Source organism: Furipterus horrens, unplaced genomic scaffold, assembly GCF_987537825.1.
Source record: "Furipterus horrens unplaced genomic scaffold, mFurHor1.1.pri manual_scaffold_2, whole genome shotgun sequence".
In the NCBI taxonomy this organism is placed as follows: Eukaryota; Metazoa; Chordata; class Mammalia; order Chiroptera; family Furipteridae; genus Furipterus; species Furipterus horrens.
In genome coordinates, this window is record NW_028327172.1 from 12,201,336 (window position 1) to 12,220,923 (window position 19,588).

The following is a 19,588-nucleotide window of genomic DNA, read 5'->3' on the forward strand; positions in this document are numbered from 1 at the left end:
AGTGGTCACAGCCAGTCCTGTAGCTGACTGGCCTGGGTAAGTCCCTCCCATTGACCTGCCAACAGCAATCAAGGCTCAACTACAAGAGGAGGGTGTACTCAGCCCACACAGATGGCACATCTCAAGTACCCAGCTTGGGTGGTAGGGGAGGCTGTCTGTGCCACTGGGCCATGAAGGACACCTATTACATTAGGCCATGCTACCAAGACAAGGAGTCATAGCAGCTCAACCTAATACATAGAAACAAACGCAGGGAGGCTGCCAAAATGAGGAGACAGAGAAGCACAGCCCAAATAAAGGAACAGATCAAAACTGCAGAAAAAGAATTAAACAAAATGGAGAAAAGCAATCTATCAGATGTAGAGTTCAAAACACTGGTTATAAGGATGCTCAAGGAACTTAGGACCTCAGCACCATAAAAAAGATCCAGTCAGAAATGAAGGATACACCAATTAAAGAACAATTTACAGGAAACAACAGGAGAGTGGTAGAAACCGAGAATCAAATCTGATTTGTAACATAAGGAAGGAAAATACTAGCTGGAACAACAAGAAGAAAAATGAATGCAAAATAACAAGGATAGTGTAAGCAGCCTCTGAAACAACTTCAAGCATTCCAACATTTGCATCATAGGGGTACCGGAAGCAGAAGGGAAAGCAAGAAACTGGAAATCTAGTTGAAAAAATAATGAAAGAAAACTTCCTTAATTTTGTGAACTGAATAAACTTGCAAGTCCAGGAAGCACGGAGTCCCAAACAAGATGGATGCAAAGAGATCCACTCCAAGAAACATAATAATTAAAATGCCAAAGGTTAAAAATTAAGAGACAATCTTAAAAGCAGCAAGGGAAGAACAGTTAGTTACTCACAGAGGAGTTCCCATAAGACTGTCAGCTGATTTCTCAAAAGAAACTTTGCAGGCTAGAAGGGGTTGGCAAGAAATAGTCAAAGTCAGGAAAAGCAAGGACCTACAGCCAAGATTGCTCTGCCCAGCAAAGTTATCATTTAGAATCAAAGGGCAGATAAAGAGCTTCCCAGACAAGAAAAAACTAAAGGAGTTCATCATCACCAAGGCACAATTATATGAAATGTTAAAGGGACTTATTTAAGAAAAAGATCAAAACTATGAACAATAAAATGGCAAAAAAATACATATCTATCAGCAACTGAATCTAAAAAAACAAACCAAACAAACAAGAAGAACAGAGAGAGAATCATGAATATGGTGATTGTTTTGCTGGTTGCCATATGAGAGAGGGTATGGGGAGATAGGTGAAGAGGTGAGGGGATTAAGAAGTACCAATAGGTAGTTACAGAATAGTCATGGGGGTGTAAAGTACAGGACAGGAAATGGAGTAGCCAGAGAACTTATACGCATGACCCCTGGACATGAACAATGGTGGGGGGATTGCCTGAGGGAGTGGGGGGTGCTTGGTGGGGGGAGGCAAAGGGGGAAAAATCAGGACAACTGTAATCGCATAATCAATAAAATATAATTAAATAAAGAAGCAGCCAATGAATAAGTGGAACAACAAAATCAATGTTTCTTTGTCTTCCTCTCTCTAAAATCAATAAATAAAAGTTATTATTAAATTTTTAAAATATCTGTTTTTAAACCAGTACATAAAACCTGTATTTGTGCACCCATGTATAAGCTATCTTCTGGTGTGGTGCTAAGAGATTTAATAAATTTTTTAAAACCTCAAGTCACAGACATACAAATAATACATTTTTTCAAGTTGTCTCAATCACACTACTAAAAGTAACTTGTGTTAATTTAGTCTAGATAGATACCAGTCAGTGGTTGGTTGGCTCTTAAATCATAAGTAAAATTATTCTTAGAACTGGGTCATAGTATAAGGAATGCCTTAACTTAGTTGAGACTCTGTAACATACATAGCTGTGCCCTTTTATTTACTTTAAGCTTACATACTGACTTTGCAGTCTATACTTTGTGACAGAGCGGGTAACTAGCACAGAAGAAACTATATAATGTGGCATGGGTGATGACTTCAGTGGCATATTCCATTTTTACTTATCCAGACTTGCTTTCAGCCCTGCATTGGGGCCTCCTTGTATATTGCTTTCTAGTGTGTCACTAACTGTCATACAGTCCCCGGGCTCAACCCTGAGCAGATCACAGCGGTAATAAAATATGGAAGGTGCTGGCTTCTCTTCTCCCAGTTCTTCACCTACCACAATAGCATCAAAATAGGTCTGACAGGCACAGGCCTCGATCTTCTCCCTCTGGGTCTGTATATCTCCTTTTGTTAATAAAAGTAGCCAGACCTCCTTTCGAAGTTCAGTGAGCATGGCTTTGACATCTTCTGCTAGTGTCATATGCTGAGAATGTGTAGATTTCCACAGAAAATAACATTCTTCAGCCAGTTTCACATTGGCTGCACCACCCTTTATTTCCTGAATTGTTTCTTCCCAGTGTGAAGTCAGTAGATCAGTAATGCATGGATTGGAAGGATGAAAACATTCCTTGCTGAGTTTAACTTGAACTTTGTCAGAAATGACTTCAGCCTCTTTGAAATGTTATTTTGATTGCAAAAGTTTTATTACCTTTTCTATTCACCCCCGACTGTGTTGATGAGCATGTTGTCCAGGTCAAAGGAAACAGCCTGCACGTTTAGCCAAGGGCAGGCATGACACTCCAACTCCAGGTCACAGCTGTACAAGCATAAGGCAGGCTCACGGCCCACATTTTTTCTTACTATGATAAAAAAGTCCACATAAATTTACCCTCTTAATGGTTTTTATTTTATTTTATCATTTATTTATTTTTTATCCTCACCCACGCATCTGTTTCTTGATTTTAGAGAGAGGGGAAGGGAGAGAGAAACGATGTGTAAGAGAAATATTGGTTGTCTCCCATAGGTGCCCTTACCAGGGATCAAAGCTGCAACCTAGGTGTGTGCTCTGACCAGGAATCAAACCCACCACCATTATTTTTTAAATAATTTATTTATTTGTTTATTTATTTTATTTTTAGAGAGAGGGGAAAGGAGAAAGAGGGGGAGAGAAACATCACTGTGTGGTTGCCTCTCACTTGCGCCCCCAACTGGGGACCTGACGTGCAACCTAGTCATGTGCCCTGACTGGGAATCGAACCAGCGACACTTGGCTCGCAGGCCGACGCTCAATCCATTGAGCCACAGCAGCCAGGGCTAAACCCACAACCTTTTGATGTATGAGAGGATGCTCCAACCAACTGAGCCACCCAGCCAGGGCAAACCTTTTAACAATGTTTAAGTGTACAGTATTGTTAAGGATATGCATGTAGTTATACAATAGATCTCTAGAACTTCTGCTTTTTGCATTAGTAAAATGCTATACTTGAATACTCCTTAATTTTCCTGCCCCCATCTCCTGGTAACCACCATTCTGTTTTCTTTTTCTTTGAGTTTGATTACTTTAGATACTTTATATAAGTGAAACCATATCTATGTCTTTTTGTGATTGGCTTATTTCATTTAGTATAATGTCCTTAAGGTTCATCCATGTTGCATCATGCGACAGGATTTTCATCTTTTTGAAGGCAGAGTAATATTCCATTGTATGTCTATACCACATTTTCTTTATCCACTCATCTGCTGATGGACATTTAGGTTCCTTCTACATTTTGGCTATTGTGAATAATTTTTACAGTGAACATCAGTGTACAAATATTTCAATTTTTTTGGATGTATATTCAGAAGTAAGATTACTGGATCATATGATAGTTCCATTTTAAATTTTTTGAGGAGCCTCTTTTTTTTTTCATAGTGGCTACACCATTTTACAATCCTACCAACATTGGACAAGGATTCCAATTTCTCTATATCCTTGCCAACATTGTTATTTTCTGGTTTTCTTTCTTTGTTTTTTGACAAGTGACCATCCTAATAGGCATGAGGGGATATCTCATTGTGATTTGCATTTCCGGAATTATAGTGGTGTTGAGCATCTCTTTTATAGGTTTGTTTGCCCAAATTCTCACCCAAAGAGATGTTCATTGATTTGAGAGAGAGAGAGAGAGAGAGAGAGGGACATCAATGTAAGAGAAACATTGATCCGTTGGTTTCCTTTTTTATAATCCCTGACTGGGAATTGAACCCACAACCTTTTTGTATATGGGACATTGTTCCAGCCAACTGAGCCACCCAGCCAGGGCTACCCATTTAAAAAAATTGTTTTGTTGTTGTTGTTGTTAAATTGTAGGAGTTCTTTATATATTCTGGATATTAACTCATTTGATAAATAGGTTGCAAATATTTTCTCTTGTTCTGTAGTGTCTTTTTTTGTCTGTTGATTTTTCCTTTGCTGTACGTAAGTTTTTAAAATTTGATGCAGTCTCTTTTGTCTGTTTTTGCTTTTGTTGTCATATCTTTTGGTGTCATATTTAAGAAATTTTTGCCCATTTTGATGTCATAAAGCTTTTCCCCTATGTTTTCTTCCACTTTTATAGTTTCAGATCTTACATTTAGGTCTTTAATTCATTTTGAGTCTGTTGTTTTTTATATGGCATAAGATAAGGGCCCATTGCTATTCTTTTGTATATGGGTAGCCAGTTTCCCCAGTACCATTTGTTTGAGAGTCTGTCCTTACCCCACTGTGTAGTCTTTACATCCTTGTCAAAGATATTTGACCATATACACAAGGGTTTGTATCTGGAGTCTCTGTTCTGTTCTATTGGTCTACATGCCAATATCATACTGTTTCAATTATTATAGCTTTGTAATATGTATGTTTTGAAATCAGGAAGTGTCAGGCCTTCAGCTTTGTTCTTTTTATCCTCAATATTTTGGCTATTTGGGGTCCTTTGAGATTTCGTATGTTTTTCTCTTCCTGCAAAACATGCCCTCGGGATTTTGATAACGATGGCATTTAATCTGTAGATTGCTTTGGGTATTATGGACATTAACAATATAGTCTTCCTGTCCATGAACATTGGATGTCTTTCCATTTATTTGTGTCTTCTGTAATTTATGTTAGTAATGTTTTGTAGTTTTCAGTGTATGTCTTTCACCTCTTTGGTAAAGTTTACTTCTAAGTATTTTATCTCCCTTTTGATGCTATTGTAAATAGGGTAGTTTTCTTAATTTCCTTTTTGGCAGAGACAACCTTTTTAAAATTAAAACAAGAAGGAACTTTTTTTCTTTTTCAGTCTAGTGTTTTCCTAGAAGCTCAGCACACTTTCTTCTTTGCATCCTTCTCTGATTACTTTTTTATACTTGTCTTTTAAGAATTCTCAGAAAGTGTTGATGCAGAAATTGGGCAGGAAATTTTCTGTTAGCTCTTTGAAGTAAAGGGACCATTGCTGTAATATTCATCCTAACAGAGCTCCTGAATTTTTAGTCCCCTATAGAGCCAATAAATTTGGTAGCTCTGTTAGATGGTATCTTTTGGGTATGACAAGGTCAAAGAGAAAAAGCAGATGTATCGGAATAATGTATTTATTGTGAGGTCTCTGGCTGATGGTTGGCTGTCGTCATTTTTTAATTTGACAATCTTAAGGGGAAAGAGGTCAGTGCCCTGACTAAAGAGTAAGGTTTTGTATGTGGGTGGGTTACTCTCATAACTTGGTGATTGTAAATAATGCTGCAATAAACATAGGGTTACATATCTCTTTTTGAATTAGTACTTAGTGTTTCTTTGGCAATATACCCGGAAGTGAAATTGTTAGGTCATAAGAACCTTCATACTGTTTTTCATGTTGGCTGCAACAACCTGCATGTGCACCAACAGTGCTAGGGTTCCCTCTTCTCCACATCCTGGCCAACACGTGTTTGTTGATTTATTGATGGTAGCCATTCTCACAGGTGTGAGGTGATATCCCATTGTCATTTTAATTTGCATTTCTCTGATGATTAAGGTGACATTGAGCATCTTTTCATATGTCTATTGGCCATCTGCATGTCATCTTTGGAGAAGTGTCTATTCAGGCCCTCTGCCCATTTTTTAATTGTATTGTTTGTTTTTATGTTGAGTTGAGTTCTTTAGTAATTTCGGACATCAACCCCCATCCGTCACTTTATTTATTTATTTGTTTGTTTGTTTGTTTGTTTATTTTGCTCCTGTCCCATGTGATGTAATGTTGCTTTAACTCTCGTGGTCTCCTCCCTTTCTTCTCTCTTGTAATCTGTCCTGACAGAATGATTTGGAGTTGAGCAACACTAGCCTCAAAATCTGCCTCTATTGTGTATCCTTGGGCAAGTTAAGTAGTCTCTAAACCTCAGTTCCCTCAATTGTAAAATTGTATGCGAGGGTTAAATAAGTTAAACATCAGTTCCTTTTACAAGTTTAGGTGCTCAAGAAATGCCTACTCTTTTCTCTTTTTCCGTTATTGCTCTGCTCGAAAAGAAAAGAAAAAAATTACCCTCCTTTTGCCAGGTTATTTTCTTTTTTGTCTGTTAGTATCATTTTTTGGACATCAGTATTCCTGAAGTATCTGTGAAATCTCACCATGTAAAATTGGAGTAAACCAAATACATAAAAATGTGAGGTGCCTTGGAAAGGGAGGATAATATGGCTATTGAGGTAGGGCTGGTAAGTTACTTCCATTAGTTACTTACAGCAGACACAATGAGATTCTATTTTAGAAAGTTCAATAATATAAAAAGTAGTTTTTGGTACAAAACAAGGGAATTAGGATATTATCTTCATTTTTCCTGTACTCTCTTGTATTGATTTGTGCAAAAATAAAAACAAACAAACAAACAAAACACTGATACTGCATCTTGATACGGGAGGGAGTACAAATTAGCTTTTAATTTCCCGAATTCTAGGGCTGCCTCTGCATTGAGAGGGAGCCATTCAGGACAGAAGTGTTTCAGAAAGATGGAGAGCCTGATTGGTACAGAGAGGGAGGAGTAGCAGGTCTTTCTAAATTCACAATGGCCTTCTGACCAATTCCAAGATCTCATGCTTTGGGACTCAGAGCAAGTTTGCACTGAGTTTTATTGTTAAGGGTCTGTTTCCAAATGTCTTGTTTGATATTTTGCTTTAGTGACCAAGGTTCCTTTGAGTACAGATGATGATTACTTTAGGCTTGTGAACTAACTTCATGGACTTAGTTCTACTGCTGCTGTTGTGACCAGCTCAAAAGTTCTCCAAGATCAGGGACTATTTTCTTCATCTACTGATGTATTACAAACCACATAACAAAACTTGGTGACTTAAAATAACCATTTTGTTATCTTTCACTGTCCTTTCTGGGCTCAGTTGGGAAGTTCCTCTGCTGATCTTGCTTGGGGTCTCTCTCGAGTCATTTGGAGGTTCAGTGGAACAGCTAGCCTTTCTTTTTCTTGTTGTAGTCTCAGGGACTCCTCTCATGTGGCCTCTCCATCAGACTTTTTACATAGCAGCTTACAGCTTCTAAAATTGACATTTCCAAGAGGGAAGAAATAGATGAGCCCAGAACTGGCACAGCTTGCCACATCCTCTTGGTTAAAGCAAAGAACAGACTGGCCTAGATTTAGTTTGGGAGGGAACCACACATGGGCAAGAAAATGAAGAAGCATGGTTCTTTGGGGGTCTATCTTTGGAAACTAGTTAATACAGGTATCATACTTATTTCATATACTAATATATACCCAAAAGTAGGCACTCAATAAATATTTGTGGCTTGAATCAGTGGTTGGATAGACCAACAGATTGATGGATGGATGACTGACTGTTCTTATTGGTTTATTCGAGTGAGGGTCATGTGATTCTTAGGGCTCAGATAACCATGCTTATTCCTTTACAGTACTCACCCTTCTACACATGTCTCTCTTTCTTAGAAACCACTTTTTTAAGGCCTAGTGACTTGGGTGGTCAGAGTGCATCATGTTCCCTGTAGACACTTTGGGAGTTGTAACCCAAGGAAGGAAAAAATAATCACTACTTATTGGACTGTGTGCCGGCTGCTATACTTTACATGTGTTCTTACTTAATCATTATAACCTTGTGAAATAGGGATTTCTTCTTAAAATTGGGCACTGAGGATCATAAACTTGTCCAGGGTCACACAGCTGGTGACACGGGTGATGAATATAAATTGCATTCTAATTCTAAAGTTAAAGCATTGACTTGTCTCATATGTTAGTAAAAGGGGAAAGATTTATACGATCTGAAGAGAAATCAGAGTATGCCTCATGTATTAATTATTCAGGGTTTCTCTTGGTTAGGCACAGACCATTAAGATATTATCAGAGGGTTTCTCAGTAGCAGTTATTTGAACATTTAGGGCTGGATAATTCTTTATTGTGAGAGGCTGTCCTGTACATTGTAGGAAGTTTAGCAGCATCCCTGGTCTTTATCCGTTAGATGCCAGTGCACTCCCCCCACCTTGTTGCAATAACCAGAAATGTTTCCAGATGTGGCTATATGTATCCTGGGGGAAGCTCCTCCCATTGAAAACCACCAGTAAGTTATTTCATGATTTGCTGTCCTTTGATATTACATCTCACAAGGAACTGACACTGGCTTCAAGCCATCTTGTTCTTATAATAGTTATAATAGTACTGCCTGGTTCTGATGGTCTTGAGTCACGCCTTTCTCCCGTTGCCTCGCTCCTCTTTGCCTTGTCTTTTTGCTTTTGTCTGTGATTCCCCTAATCAAATACAGCTGCACAAAGTAGTGTTTGTAAGGACCCCAGGTATCAATTCAGCAGGCATTCAGATCTCTGAGATTATAACCATTAGTGCTAGTGAAAAAAGGCAGTTTACTTTCTAATTATAGTAGAGGGGGAAATGCATAAATATTTAGCAAGCTGGAAATACAATGGCTTCCAGGCTCCACAGAGTTAATCTTTAGGGTAGTATTGATTGACATGCCGGAGGATGTTAATTTGCGAGTCTTTTGGGGAGCGGTTCTTTTGGGGAATGGAGCAGGGGAATGGAAATTGCACTTTCTCTATTAATTGTACTTTGGGTGTCATTTATGACAATTTCATGTTGTCTAGACACAGGGAAATGAGGGGAGAAATTATCCCATTGGAGTCAAATGTCGAGTCCAAAAGGAGTCAAGAAGGTTGCTGAAGTCAGGATCAAGGTGAAAGGGCAAGTAGTATACCCCCAGAGGTGAATCGGTGAAAATCAAATGTCACTAAGAGAAGTAGCAGTTCAGAATGAAGCCAGAGTATAAGGAAAATGAGTGTACTCTGAGCTTTGTGTTAGCTCAGGGGGTAAGAGTGGATTGTGTGGGGTCCCAGGTAGAGTCTCTGCCCTCTTCTCTATTTCTGTAGACTCCAGAAACCTCATTACTTGAACAGACATGAGTCAGGAAGGCTGCTTCTTTGCCTCTGGTTAATAAATGCTCCAGCCCACCGTGCATTCCTTTTTCCTCATTCTTGTAAGGCTTCAGTTACTGACTCTTTGCCCTCCTGACGTTGGCTCTAAGACTTTGCTTCATATAATAGAGTGTAGTGCTTGCAATATACCAGGGACAGGAACCTGTCACTTAATAGCAAATGTCCTTGGTCAAGGGTTTTTAAAATTTTAGATCAGAAACATGAATGTGAAAAATAATCTAAGAAAAAATCTATAGGTTTGCTGTTCTTGAACGATAAATGATTCTGCCAATATATTCTTTGTAGAATGAATGTGTCTAGAGATAGACTTTTTTTGGAATTGTCTGTTCTGAATGAAATTAGCTGAGAATTCAGGATTAATGAATTCTGTAAATCCCTTCTTGATTTTGGAAGGAGGGACCCAGTCAGTCAAGACATACTACCTCTTAATTAAAGTCTAAACCTGCATATCACAGCTGCTGTTGTAGCAGCATGTGTGCGTGTGAGTATCAGAACTGGCTGGGGAACTTTTCATTGATATGCTCTTACTCAACCTTGGGTGAAAAAGCCTCTGACCTGAATTCCTAGTTGAAACAAAAGAAGTCTGTGGTCTGTAAGCAGACCACCCAATTCTCCCAGAGAAAATGGGTTTGGAAGCAGAGTAAACATGTCCATATAGATTACCTTGGGCCTTTGGGTTCAGATGCTGACAAAAGTGAGTTTTTAATATAGATTGACATTTCATAACTATAGTGCAATGTATTGAGGATATATAAAAGCTAAGCATATTACCAATCAATCATTTTACAGTTGTATTAAAAAGAATCACCTGCCAAACAGCAGAGGGTCAGACGTTCCTGGAGGGATCCGGCTGACTTTTCAGACAAGACTATTGTATAGCTACACACAGTTGTACACCACATGTGCATTCTGTTACTGTTTCCGGCTTCTTTCCTTTTGTTGTGGCTCTGACTTCACCAGGGATACATTAATGTTTTGTAAAGATTTTTAAAGCTTTTCTGGTGTAAGGCATTGTTTTGAACCCCATGAATTGTTTTTGCTTGATGATAGTGAAATAAGGCTGATCCACTCACCCTGAGCTGTGAGTTCTTCCCACAGTGTGTCTGTTCTTTTCCTAAAAGGTAGCCTTTTAGGAGAGCCACCTTGCCTTGATCTACCCCACAGCAGGGGCAGAAATTGCCTGCCAGGCTCTGCTGGCAACTGCATCATGTGCTACAAGTGCACCCCTAGAAACTGGGGGGCCCTGCAGTGATCAGATGCGTGCCTGTTGTTGGATAACTTAAACGATAATTGCCAGTGTGTGAAATGGGGAGGCTCTGATGCCTCTGCTTTAAAGCAGAGATGTCAATTTGGAAATCATAATAGAGGTGTCATTTCAGAACACACAATTATTTTTTACAAAGAATAAGGGCTTGTCATCTCCCAGCCCAGGCATGCGCCAAGGCAAAGATCTGGAGCTTGCAGAGCGTGATTCAGAAATGAAGAGGGTGATACTATATCCTGGTTTCTTCGGCCTCCTGCCCCTTTGTCCCCCTGAAAACATTGCCCTCTTTATCCTGTGAGGTCTCTTGGCAGCCCAGGAGCATCAGTGGTAGCTTCCTAGGCAAGTAGCCAGCCCCTGACTTGATGATTTAATAAGCCTCCCAGGGACCAAGGACAACTATGTCAGCACTTCAACCTGATTAGCTTAAGTGACCAAAGGAAAGATGGGTCATGTAAGCAGTTTCTTAAAACCTTGTTCCTTCAGGAACTTTAGGGTGAATTTTTGGACATCTAGCAACCTTTGAAAGTCACAGGGTCAATGAAGGGCAATCAGATATGTCTACTTATTCTTCTAGATCTACTTAGACCTGCTGATTTATTCTCTTAGATATTTACTGGTCTCCTATTAGGTATTAATTAGGTGTGAATTTTAATGGGGATAAAAAGATGACTTGGACCCAGTATATGCTTTCATGTAGCTTCTAGTCCAGTAGCAGAGATAAGACACAAGTAACTGTAGTACAAGGTGACTTGGGAGAAGGCCTTTTAAGATAGGTTTCAAAATATTACGGGGTATTGGGAAAGAAAGGCTGAACTTCTGGCTGGCAGTCAGGTATTGGAGTTGTGAAGGATCTTTTACAGGTAGAGATGGGGAAGAACTTTCCAGAAAGAAGAAATGGCCAACCAAAAAAACATAGATAGTTAGGACATTTAGTTTAGCAAGAGCAGTGGTTCCCAGGGTGTAGCCTGGGATATCTGAAGTCAAAACTAAAATGCTGTTGTTCTTTGTGTTTTTCATTCTCCTCCTTTCATGCGTGGTCAGTGGAGTTTTCTAGAGGCTACATGACATGTACTGAAGTTATTAGTGTGATAGTTCGTGAACTGTGTGCTTATGTATTAAAAGTGTCTAACTTCAAATATATTCAATATTAATAGATAAAACCCTATAAACAAAAGCACTTTGACATCCTCAGTAATTTTTTTTTGTATTTTATTGATTATATTGTTACAATAGTTCCAATTTTCTCCCCTTTACTCCCCTCCCCCCAGCATCTCCCTCCCCCAGTAATCCCCCCCCCCCCAAGTCCATACCCATGGTTCGTGAAAAATAACTATCCCTCCCTCTCAGATATTAAGACCCTTTGTAATCTTGTAAAGGACAATGGGCAAAGGTCTCAAGCTCCTCTAGCTGCTTCAAACTAGACATGGTCGTCGTCCTACCTACCCTTGGGTCCAGAAAACCCTAATAATAGTGGGGGTGTGGAGGGGAGGTGTCCTCAGTAATTTTTAAGAGTTAAAGGAGTTCTGAGACCAAACCGTTTGAAAACCCCTGGGCTAGAGAATATAGTATATCCAGAAGGAATGAGAAATCTGGCTGCGCAGCTTTGGAAGCCAAGCCGAGGAATTTGGATTTTATTTCCTATGCAGAAGAGTGCTATTAATTTGGGTTTGGCTCCTCAGAACTGAAGTAGCAGATGTCACCCAGACATCAAAGCCAGCCTGGGAAATGACTCTATCATGGGGCACCAGTGGCATCTTAGCTTCTAGGAGCAGGCTTTCCATATTAGGATAGGTCACAGAGTTCAGGCAGTCATTTGTTTCCAATGATTGCAAAAGATCCGAACATTCATTGGCTTTAAGATACTGATTTTCTCTATGATCTGATTTATTCTCTTAAGTATTTACTGGTCTCCTAGTTAAAAGAATGTCTTCAGGATATTATTGTTTAGTAAGGAAGAATTGTCACTGGCTTGTTTATTCTTTCTAGGCTAGTACCCAAACTTTCTGTTCCTCAACCCTGGTAGTCGTTGAATTTGGAACAAAGATTCTTTTCTTTTGGATGACCTGTCATCTGCCCCCACAACGCTGTTCTTGTCCAGAGCTTTCTTCCATTTTCTTTTTTTACTGTTTTCCTAGACATAAAAGGATACAGCTGATTTAGGGAACCCCCTTACACATATTCAAAGTAGTAATCAGGGAAAAAATAAATAATGGTACTTATTTAAAATTTTAGAAATTTTACAGCTTGACTTATGATTTTTAGCAGGGTGGGATTTTTTTTTAGATTTTTATTTATTTTTAGAGGAAGGGGAAAGGAGGGTAGAGAGCGAGGGAGAGAAACATCAATGTGTGGTTGCCTCTCGTGTGCCCCTAACTGGGTACCGAGCCCACAACCCAGGCATGTGCCCCAATTGGGAATCGAACCGGCGACCCTTTGGTTCACAGGCTGGCACTCAGTCCACTGAGCCACACCAGCCAGAACTTTAGCAGGGTTTAATAATTATTGATAACTCACTCTAGTGTGTAATTTTTTTATTTTAAGAGTTTTTTTGTTTTGTTTTGTTTTCATTCCTTAGTGACTTATATTTTAAAGGATTATGTAAGCAGTTATTTTGTTTTTAATATATTTTATTGATTATGCTGTTACGGTTGTCCCAGTTTTTCCCCATTTGGCCTCCTCCACCCAGTAACCCCCATTCCTCTGGCAGTACCCCCCTTAGTTCATGTCCATGGGTCATGCATATAAGTTCTTCGGCTACTCCATTTCCTATACTGTTCTTAATACCCCCCTGCCTGTTCTATACCTACCAGTTTGTATTTCTTAATCCCTGAACCTTTCCCCCAACTTTTCCCCTTCCCCCTCACAACTGATATCCCTCCATATGATCTCCATATCTATGATTCTGTTTCTGTTCTGCTTATTTGCTCAGTTTGTCTTTTAGATTCAATTATCGATAGTTGTGAATTTATTGCCATTTAATGTTCATAGTTTTGATTTTCTTCTTTTTCTTAAATAAATCCCTTTAACATTTCATATAATAATGTCGTGGTGATGATGAACTCCTTTAGCTTTACCTTGTCTGGGAAGCAATTTATTAGCCATTCCATTTGCCGGATAGAGTGATCTTAGTTATAGGTGCTTGCTTTTCATCACTTTGAATACTTCTTTCCAGCCCCTTCTAGCCTGCAAAGTTCCTTTTGAGAAATCAGCTGATAGTCTTATGGGAACTCCTTCGTAGGTAACTCACTGCTTTTCTCTTGCTGCTTTTAAGATTCTCTCTTTTATCTTCAACCTTTGGCGTTTTAATTATGATGTGTCTTGGTGTGGTCCTCTTTGGGTCCATCTTGTTTGGGACTCTCTGTGCTTCCTGGACTTATATATCTATTTCTTTCACTAAATTAGGGACATTTTCTTTCATTTTTTTCAAATAAGTTTTCAATTTCTTGCTCTTTTTTATTTCCTTCTGGCACCCCTATGATTCAAATGTTGGTACATTTGAAGTTGTCTTTGAGGCTCCTTACCCTATCCTTGTTTTTGTTTTTTTGTTTTTTGGCTTCATTTTTCTTCTTGCTGTTCTAATTAAAATTTTCTTCTTCCTTGTGTTCCAAATCATTGATTTGATTCTTGGCTTCATCCCCTGCACTGTCGATTCCCTGTTATTTTTTCTTTATTTCACTTAGTGTAACATTTTTACCTTTTTAAAATGCTGTTGAAGTACCCAGTAAGTTCCTTGAGCATTCTTATAACCAGTGTTTTGAACTCTCAATCTGATAGATTGCTTATCTCCATTTTGTTTAGTTCTTTTTCTGGAGCTTTGCTCTGTTCTTTCATTTGGGCCATGTTTCTTTGTCCCCTCATGTTGGCAGCCTCCCTGTGTTTGTTTCTGTGTTTTAGGTAGAGCTGCTTTGACTCCGTCTTAGTGTAGTGCAGCCTATTGTAGAAAAGCGCATTCATAAGTGGAATGGGGCGGAGCCTTAGGTAATCACCCAGTGGGGCAACCCATGTGAACCAGGTTGATGGAGTCTCAGATATGGTGTCACCACTCTGTGGCTCTGTGTTGGGGAGGGCTCAGGAAAGGGGCAGTGGCCACTGCCTGGCCTCTCGAGTTTTGTCCGAGAGGAAGCTGTCCCCCAACTCTCACACTGATGCCAGATATTTCACTTTCTCCCCGTATGCCACGGGTGCCCTTTAAGCTGCTGCCCTGGTGCTGAAGCCCAGAGGGAGGGAGTCTGCATAAGTCGTCAGTCCTAAGTTTGTTGCGGGCCCTTTAAGAGGAGATGCCTGAGAATCCCGCCATTTCTTCTGCCACTCCAACCCCCACTGGTTTTTACAGCCAGAAGTTATAGGGACTTATCTTCCTGGCACTGGGACCCTGGCATGGGGGACCTGGTGTGGGCCTGGCATCCCTCACTGCCAAGATATCCCTCTCAATTTTTATCAACCACACGTGGGTTTGGGACCACCCATTCTGTGTCTCTCCTCATACCCATCGGAAAGAATGTGACTTTTTAAATTCCTTGGTTGTCATACTTCCATACAGGTCGATTTTCTGATAGTTGTGGGTGATAGTTGTTCCACAGTTTAGTTGTAATTTTTGTGGTGGCTGTGTGAGAAGGCAAGCTGTGGTTACCTACGCCTCCATCTTGGCCAGAAGTCTGTAAGCAAATATTTTAGTGCAAGGATGGGCAACTTACTTTTCTGTGAAGGGCCAGGCAGTAAATACTTTTGGCCTGTCTCCGTAGTATTGCTCAGCGATTGCCTTGTTAGCCCCAAAGCAGCAGTAAGTGAGCAGCAGTAAATGAATGAATGTGGCTATCTTTCGAAAAAGTTTGTTTATAAAACCAGGCAGCTGGTCAAGGGCCTATAGTTTACCAAACCTGTTAGAGCATTAGGGCAGCTTACTATATGAGTAAGTCCTTTTTAAGAAGTGAGTAATTATTTTAAAAATGAATAGTTTTCTCTTTAGTTTTCTGTTTGTTTTTAGATTTTGATATTTAGATGTTTTTACTTTTAAAATAATTTTAGACTTGCAGAAAAGTTGCAAAAATAGTGCAAAGAATTCCCATGTACTCTTTATCCATGTTTCCTAAATATTAACATTTTGCCACATTTGCTGTATCACTCTCTCTTTTGCTTTGTTTATATGTGACTATGGTTACGCTTCTATATGTTTATGGTTTTTATATTTTATATATTTGTAGTTGTTATATTTTCTTAAATATTGAATTTTCTTAAAGTAGTGCGTAGTTTGATAGAGCAGTGGACTCCAGACTTAAGAAAAAAATCTTTGTTAGTAAAAGCATTTTGAGCAATTCATGTGTGTGTTATACATTATGGTTGTACATTATAAATCAAAAGTTCTAGTCTTCCTGTCTTCTAGTGGATCAAAATAGCACAACCCCTGGTGTATCTCAATTGAAAACCACTGCTGGAGAGAATGAACCAGGCAAACTCCTAAAGAAAAGTTTTGTTTTTGTTTTTGTTTTTCCTGTTAGAGCCTCTGTGACTTTTAAAAACATTTCTAAATTGAGATTATAGGTCAAAATGAAGTGGAAGCTTCAAACTTGAACAAACTTATCTGCGCTCTCCCTGGGTCCTGTCTGACTCCATATGACAAATTGGATGGTAGGTCATTAAGTCATGGCAGACTTGTGACCGCCAGAGCAGAAGGCACAGCCATCCCATCCTATTTGCTTCTGTCATTTTCCACGGAATGCTCTTTCCCAGAAGCTAACTAGACAAGAGAAAACTTCTCTCTGGTGTGCCTAAGATTGGTGTTGATAGTTACTCGTCTAATAACTCTAGTTCTTGCCTTATTCCACACCAGCTGAAGAAGTATTTTTTTTAACCCTCCAGATAGTGCTTGTGGTATAGCTTTAGAGAACTCATCGGTGATACGTGGGGGAGGGAAGGTGTGCTAGTCATAGTACTGGCTCTCCTGGTTTTGTGTATAAGCAGTGAAAATGCCATATAGATATGACTTCCAGTCTCTGCTCTATTGCCTGGGGAGCAAGTGGTGCCAACAGATCTGTAGGAAGTAGGCACAGGGGATGCACTTTCCGAGAGAAGCTCATCAGGGACTCCCCAGAGACAAAGCTTAACATTTTGGTTTTACTCTGATTTAAAGAAGTCTTCCAGCTAAGATAGGAAGTTAGGGTGGGGAGTAGACTTTGCAGGATAATAAAATAAAATCATTAAAATTGAACTTATCTGACTCACCTCTTCTAGTTCAGGAATCCCCTTTGCAGGAATCCTAAAAAGTCATCTCATCTCTTAATACTGTCACTGCCTTGGCGTGTAAAGGACCCTGCTGACCCTCTGATCATCTTCCAGGTAGAAATATTCAAGGACAGATGTTAGTCTCTCTGAAGGATGCTTCTTGCCGAAGGGCCCCTGCTTGCTAAGTAGCCATTTGTAGGACCACACAACAGGGCTCAGTGATGTTCAGGTCTCATTCCAGATCCCCTTGGGATGGAAGGAGCTTCTGGGTGTCTGGGGCAGTCAGCTGCTCCCAGATCTTGCTTCCATTCTGCAACTCCCACCCAACCCCTATAGAACTAACTTATTAATAATGAATAAGTATTATATAAGATGGCATAAATATCCTGAATACTCTTCTCATAATTTCATTTGTTTTTTTTTTTCTCCTGTATGTACCTCTCGCTACTCCTTCTTCTCACAAACATTCTGTATTTCAGGACGCAGAGACATGCCATTATTTTATGTGCCCCTAAGAAAGGAAAAAACCCTCCCAATTAAACTGTGCATTTCAATTTCAGATACATTAAATGTTGGGAAGTATGTCTTAGAATCGATTGAAAAACAGCATTTCTGCTGCTCTAAACAGTGATATCATTGAAGATTCAGGTTTTCAAACAGAGAGATGTATTTTATACATCAAAGTGTCTTTAAGTGTGAGGATTATAGGTCTTCTCTAGGTAGGAAACACCATTTAACAGTTGGTTGTCATGGGTGGGAAAAGTAGCAAGCCAGGCTGACTGGGCCTCTGCTGTATCTCTTCTCCAGGCTGTTAGGGGAAATGCTTTCACGAACCAGTAGCCGGGATAAAGTGACTGCACATTGCTATACCTACAGCCAGCTGGTTTTAATAACAGTGCACTGAATTAATTCAATTGTGAAAGATCGGTAGCTGCTGTCCTTATTCTGCAGATCTGCTTTAAAGAAGAGTCTGGCAGGGAGCCGGAGACCTGTTCCTGGGAGAACCAAACAAGATGCTGCTTGAAAGGAACAATATGCATTTCTTTCTGAGACCATTTCTTTAGAACCGTGTTCCATGGCAGGAGCTTGATGGATTGCCAGGGCACATTTGAGTTGGGAAACAGTGTGGCAGACATGGCAAACTGGGGAGGCCCCTGGGCCATGTATATCAGATGTGTTTTTAATTGGCCCTTGTACATAAAAGGGCAAAACAATGTTTTAACTAAAATATAACAGAAGATTTCATGCATAAGTCCAGATTTCTGGCTACTCTTAAAACATAGTCAGACCCAGCAGTACTGCGCCCACATTCTAGCTTGGGCTCACAGTGGGTACGTACACACTTTCTACCTGCCCAGAGCCTGGAAGGACCTGCAGTACAGCATAGTAGTGGGAAGCACTTTGGAGTTGACAGACTGTCACTGGAGTCCTGGCACCGTCACTTCATAGCTGTGTGCCACGCAGCCTTGTGTTCTCATGTATATATAGTAATGTCTACTTTTTCAGGTTGTGGTGAGGTTTAAATAAATAAATACATGCAAAGTGCTTAGTATTTGCCTGGCATCGAAAAGAGTGCTCAATAAGATGTGTGTATCATATGTGATCAGTTGAATTTATAATTGGGCTAGATTATATAACTAACAATTTTTGTCTGTTGTTAGGAGAGTCCCAGGAATTCTCTCTCTCAGGAAAAAGGGTGTGAGCAGAGTATATGAGCAGAAGATGAGGGGATGTGGATTAGGATGTCAGGGAGGAACTGAACTCCAAGATAAATGTTGGCACTGCGCAATAATCTCTGGTATGCCTAGACCCTAACTTCCTCTTTGTCTGAGGGACTGCAAATAGAAATAAGATCATGTCTCTGAATCCCTTGTTCATTTCTCACTGAAGAGCAGTGTTCTCCGTAACACGGTGGCCATAGCCATTGTGGAGCTCTGGAGCTCTTCATTTATGTCTGAGTGCTTAGCTTGTAGGAAGGGTGTGATCCCAGATAACAGGTGTTAGCCGGCGGCAAAGGGGGATGTTATTTATCTTTCCCCCTTTTTTCCTTATGAATGACCTCTGAGTTGGTAATTGACAGGGATTATTGCCATTTTTTTAATCTCTGCTAGGAGGCTGCTGGAGTCTTCCCTCATTTCATTATCCCGTTATGATGGAGCAGGATCCAGAGAGCACCCAATTTACCCAGACCCAGCGAGGTAAGGCCGAAGTGAGAAATGGCACTAGGTGGGGGGAGGGGCTGCCCTTGGGGTTGCCAACTGTTGGAAGCCCCATTTTGTGCCTCTCTGGTCCTGGTGCTCTTTTATTCTTCAGTTACAGTTTTGAGACAGGTGGTTCAGGTGATTGGGAAGTATTGCAGGTAAGTGAACAGAACCTCTGGTGACAGACAGTTATGACTGAGCTCTTGTCCTGTGGGGCTCATTTCTGTAAATGTGGCACTGGAGGAGGGGCCTGAGGAGGCCACTGGCAGAGTCACAGGGTATAATCTGTTCCTTTTCTTTGATCAGAGTGGCTATTGCCATTCAGCTGGACAGCCAAAAGGGAGATAAAAGTTTTTTTATTAATAGGGAAATTACCCATAAATTCAAACAAAGAATCCTACTTGCACTCATTTGAGAGAGAATTTAGAATATCAAAAAGAAGAAAAATCAGGCTCACTCAGTCGTTGAATTTTTTGAGACTGTCTGAAAGAAGAGATGACTGACATGGAATGGAATAAAATTAAGTTGGAATTTTATTAAAGTGCTTGACTTAGACTGATTAGAAGACATTTGAAAAATTCTTGAAGAGGTAAAACAAATTCAAATGAGTTGAAAGCCTGCCTTT

The 19,588-nt window shown here is 40.0% G+C and overlaps 1 protein-coding gene and 1 pseudogene across 6 annotated transcripts in view; one reads left to right on the forward strand and one right to left on the reverse strand.

Moving 5' to 3' along the window:
* Positions 1-19,588, forward strand: part of AMBRA1 (autophagy and beclin 1 regulator 1) — a 170,488-nt gene that overhangs the window by 52,869 nt on the left and 98,031 nt on the right. For 3 of the 6 annotated variants that reach the window (XM_090261960.1, XM_090261914.1, XM_090261929.1), the window contains one exon: positions 18,874-18,960. The exons of the other annotated variants lie outside the window; for them this stretch is intronic. In XM_090261960.1, coding sequence (XP_090118086.1) covers positions 18,874-18,960 — 87 coding nt within the window. The remainder of the gene's footprint in view (positions 1-18,873; positions 18,961-19,588) is intronic. 6 annotated transcript variants of the gene reach the window in all.
* On the reverse strand, positions 1,925-18,687 carry LOC150017901 (N-acylneuraminate-9-phosphatase pseudogene; annotated as a pseudogene).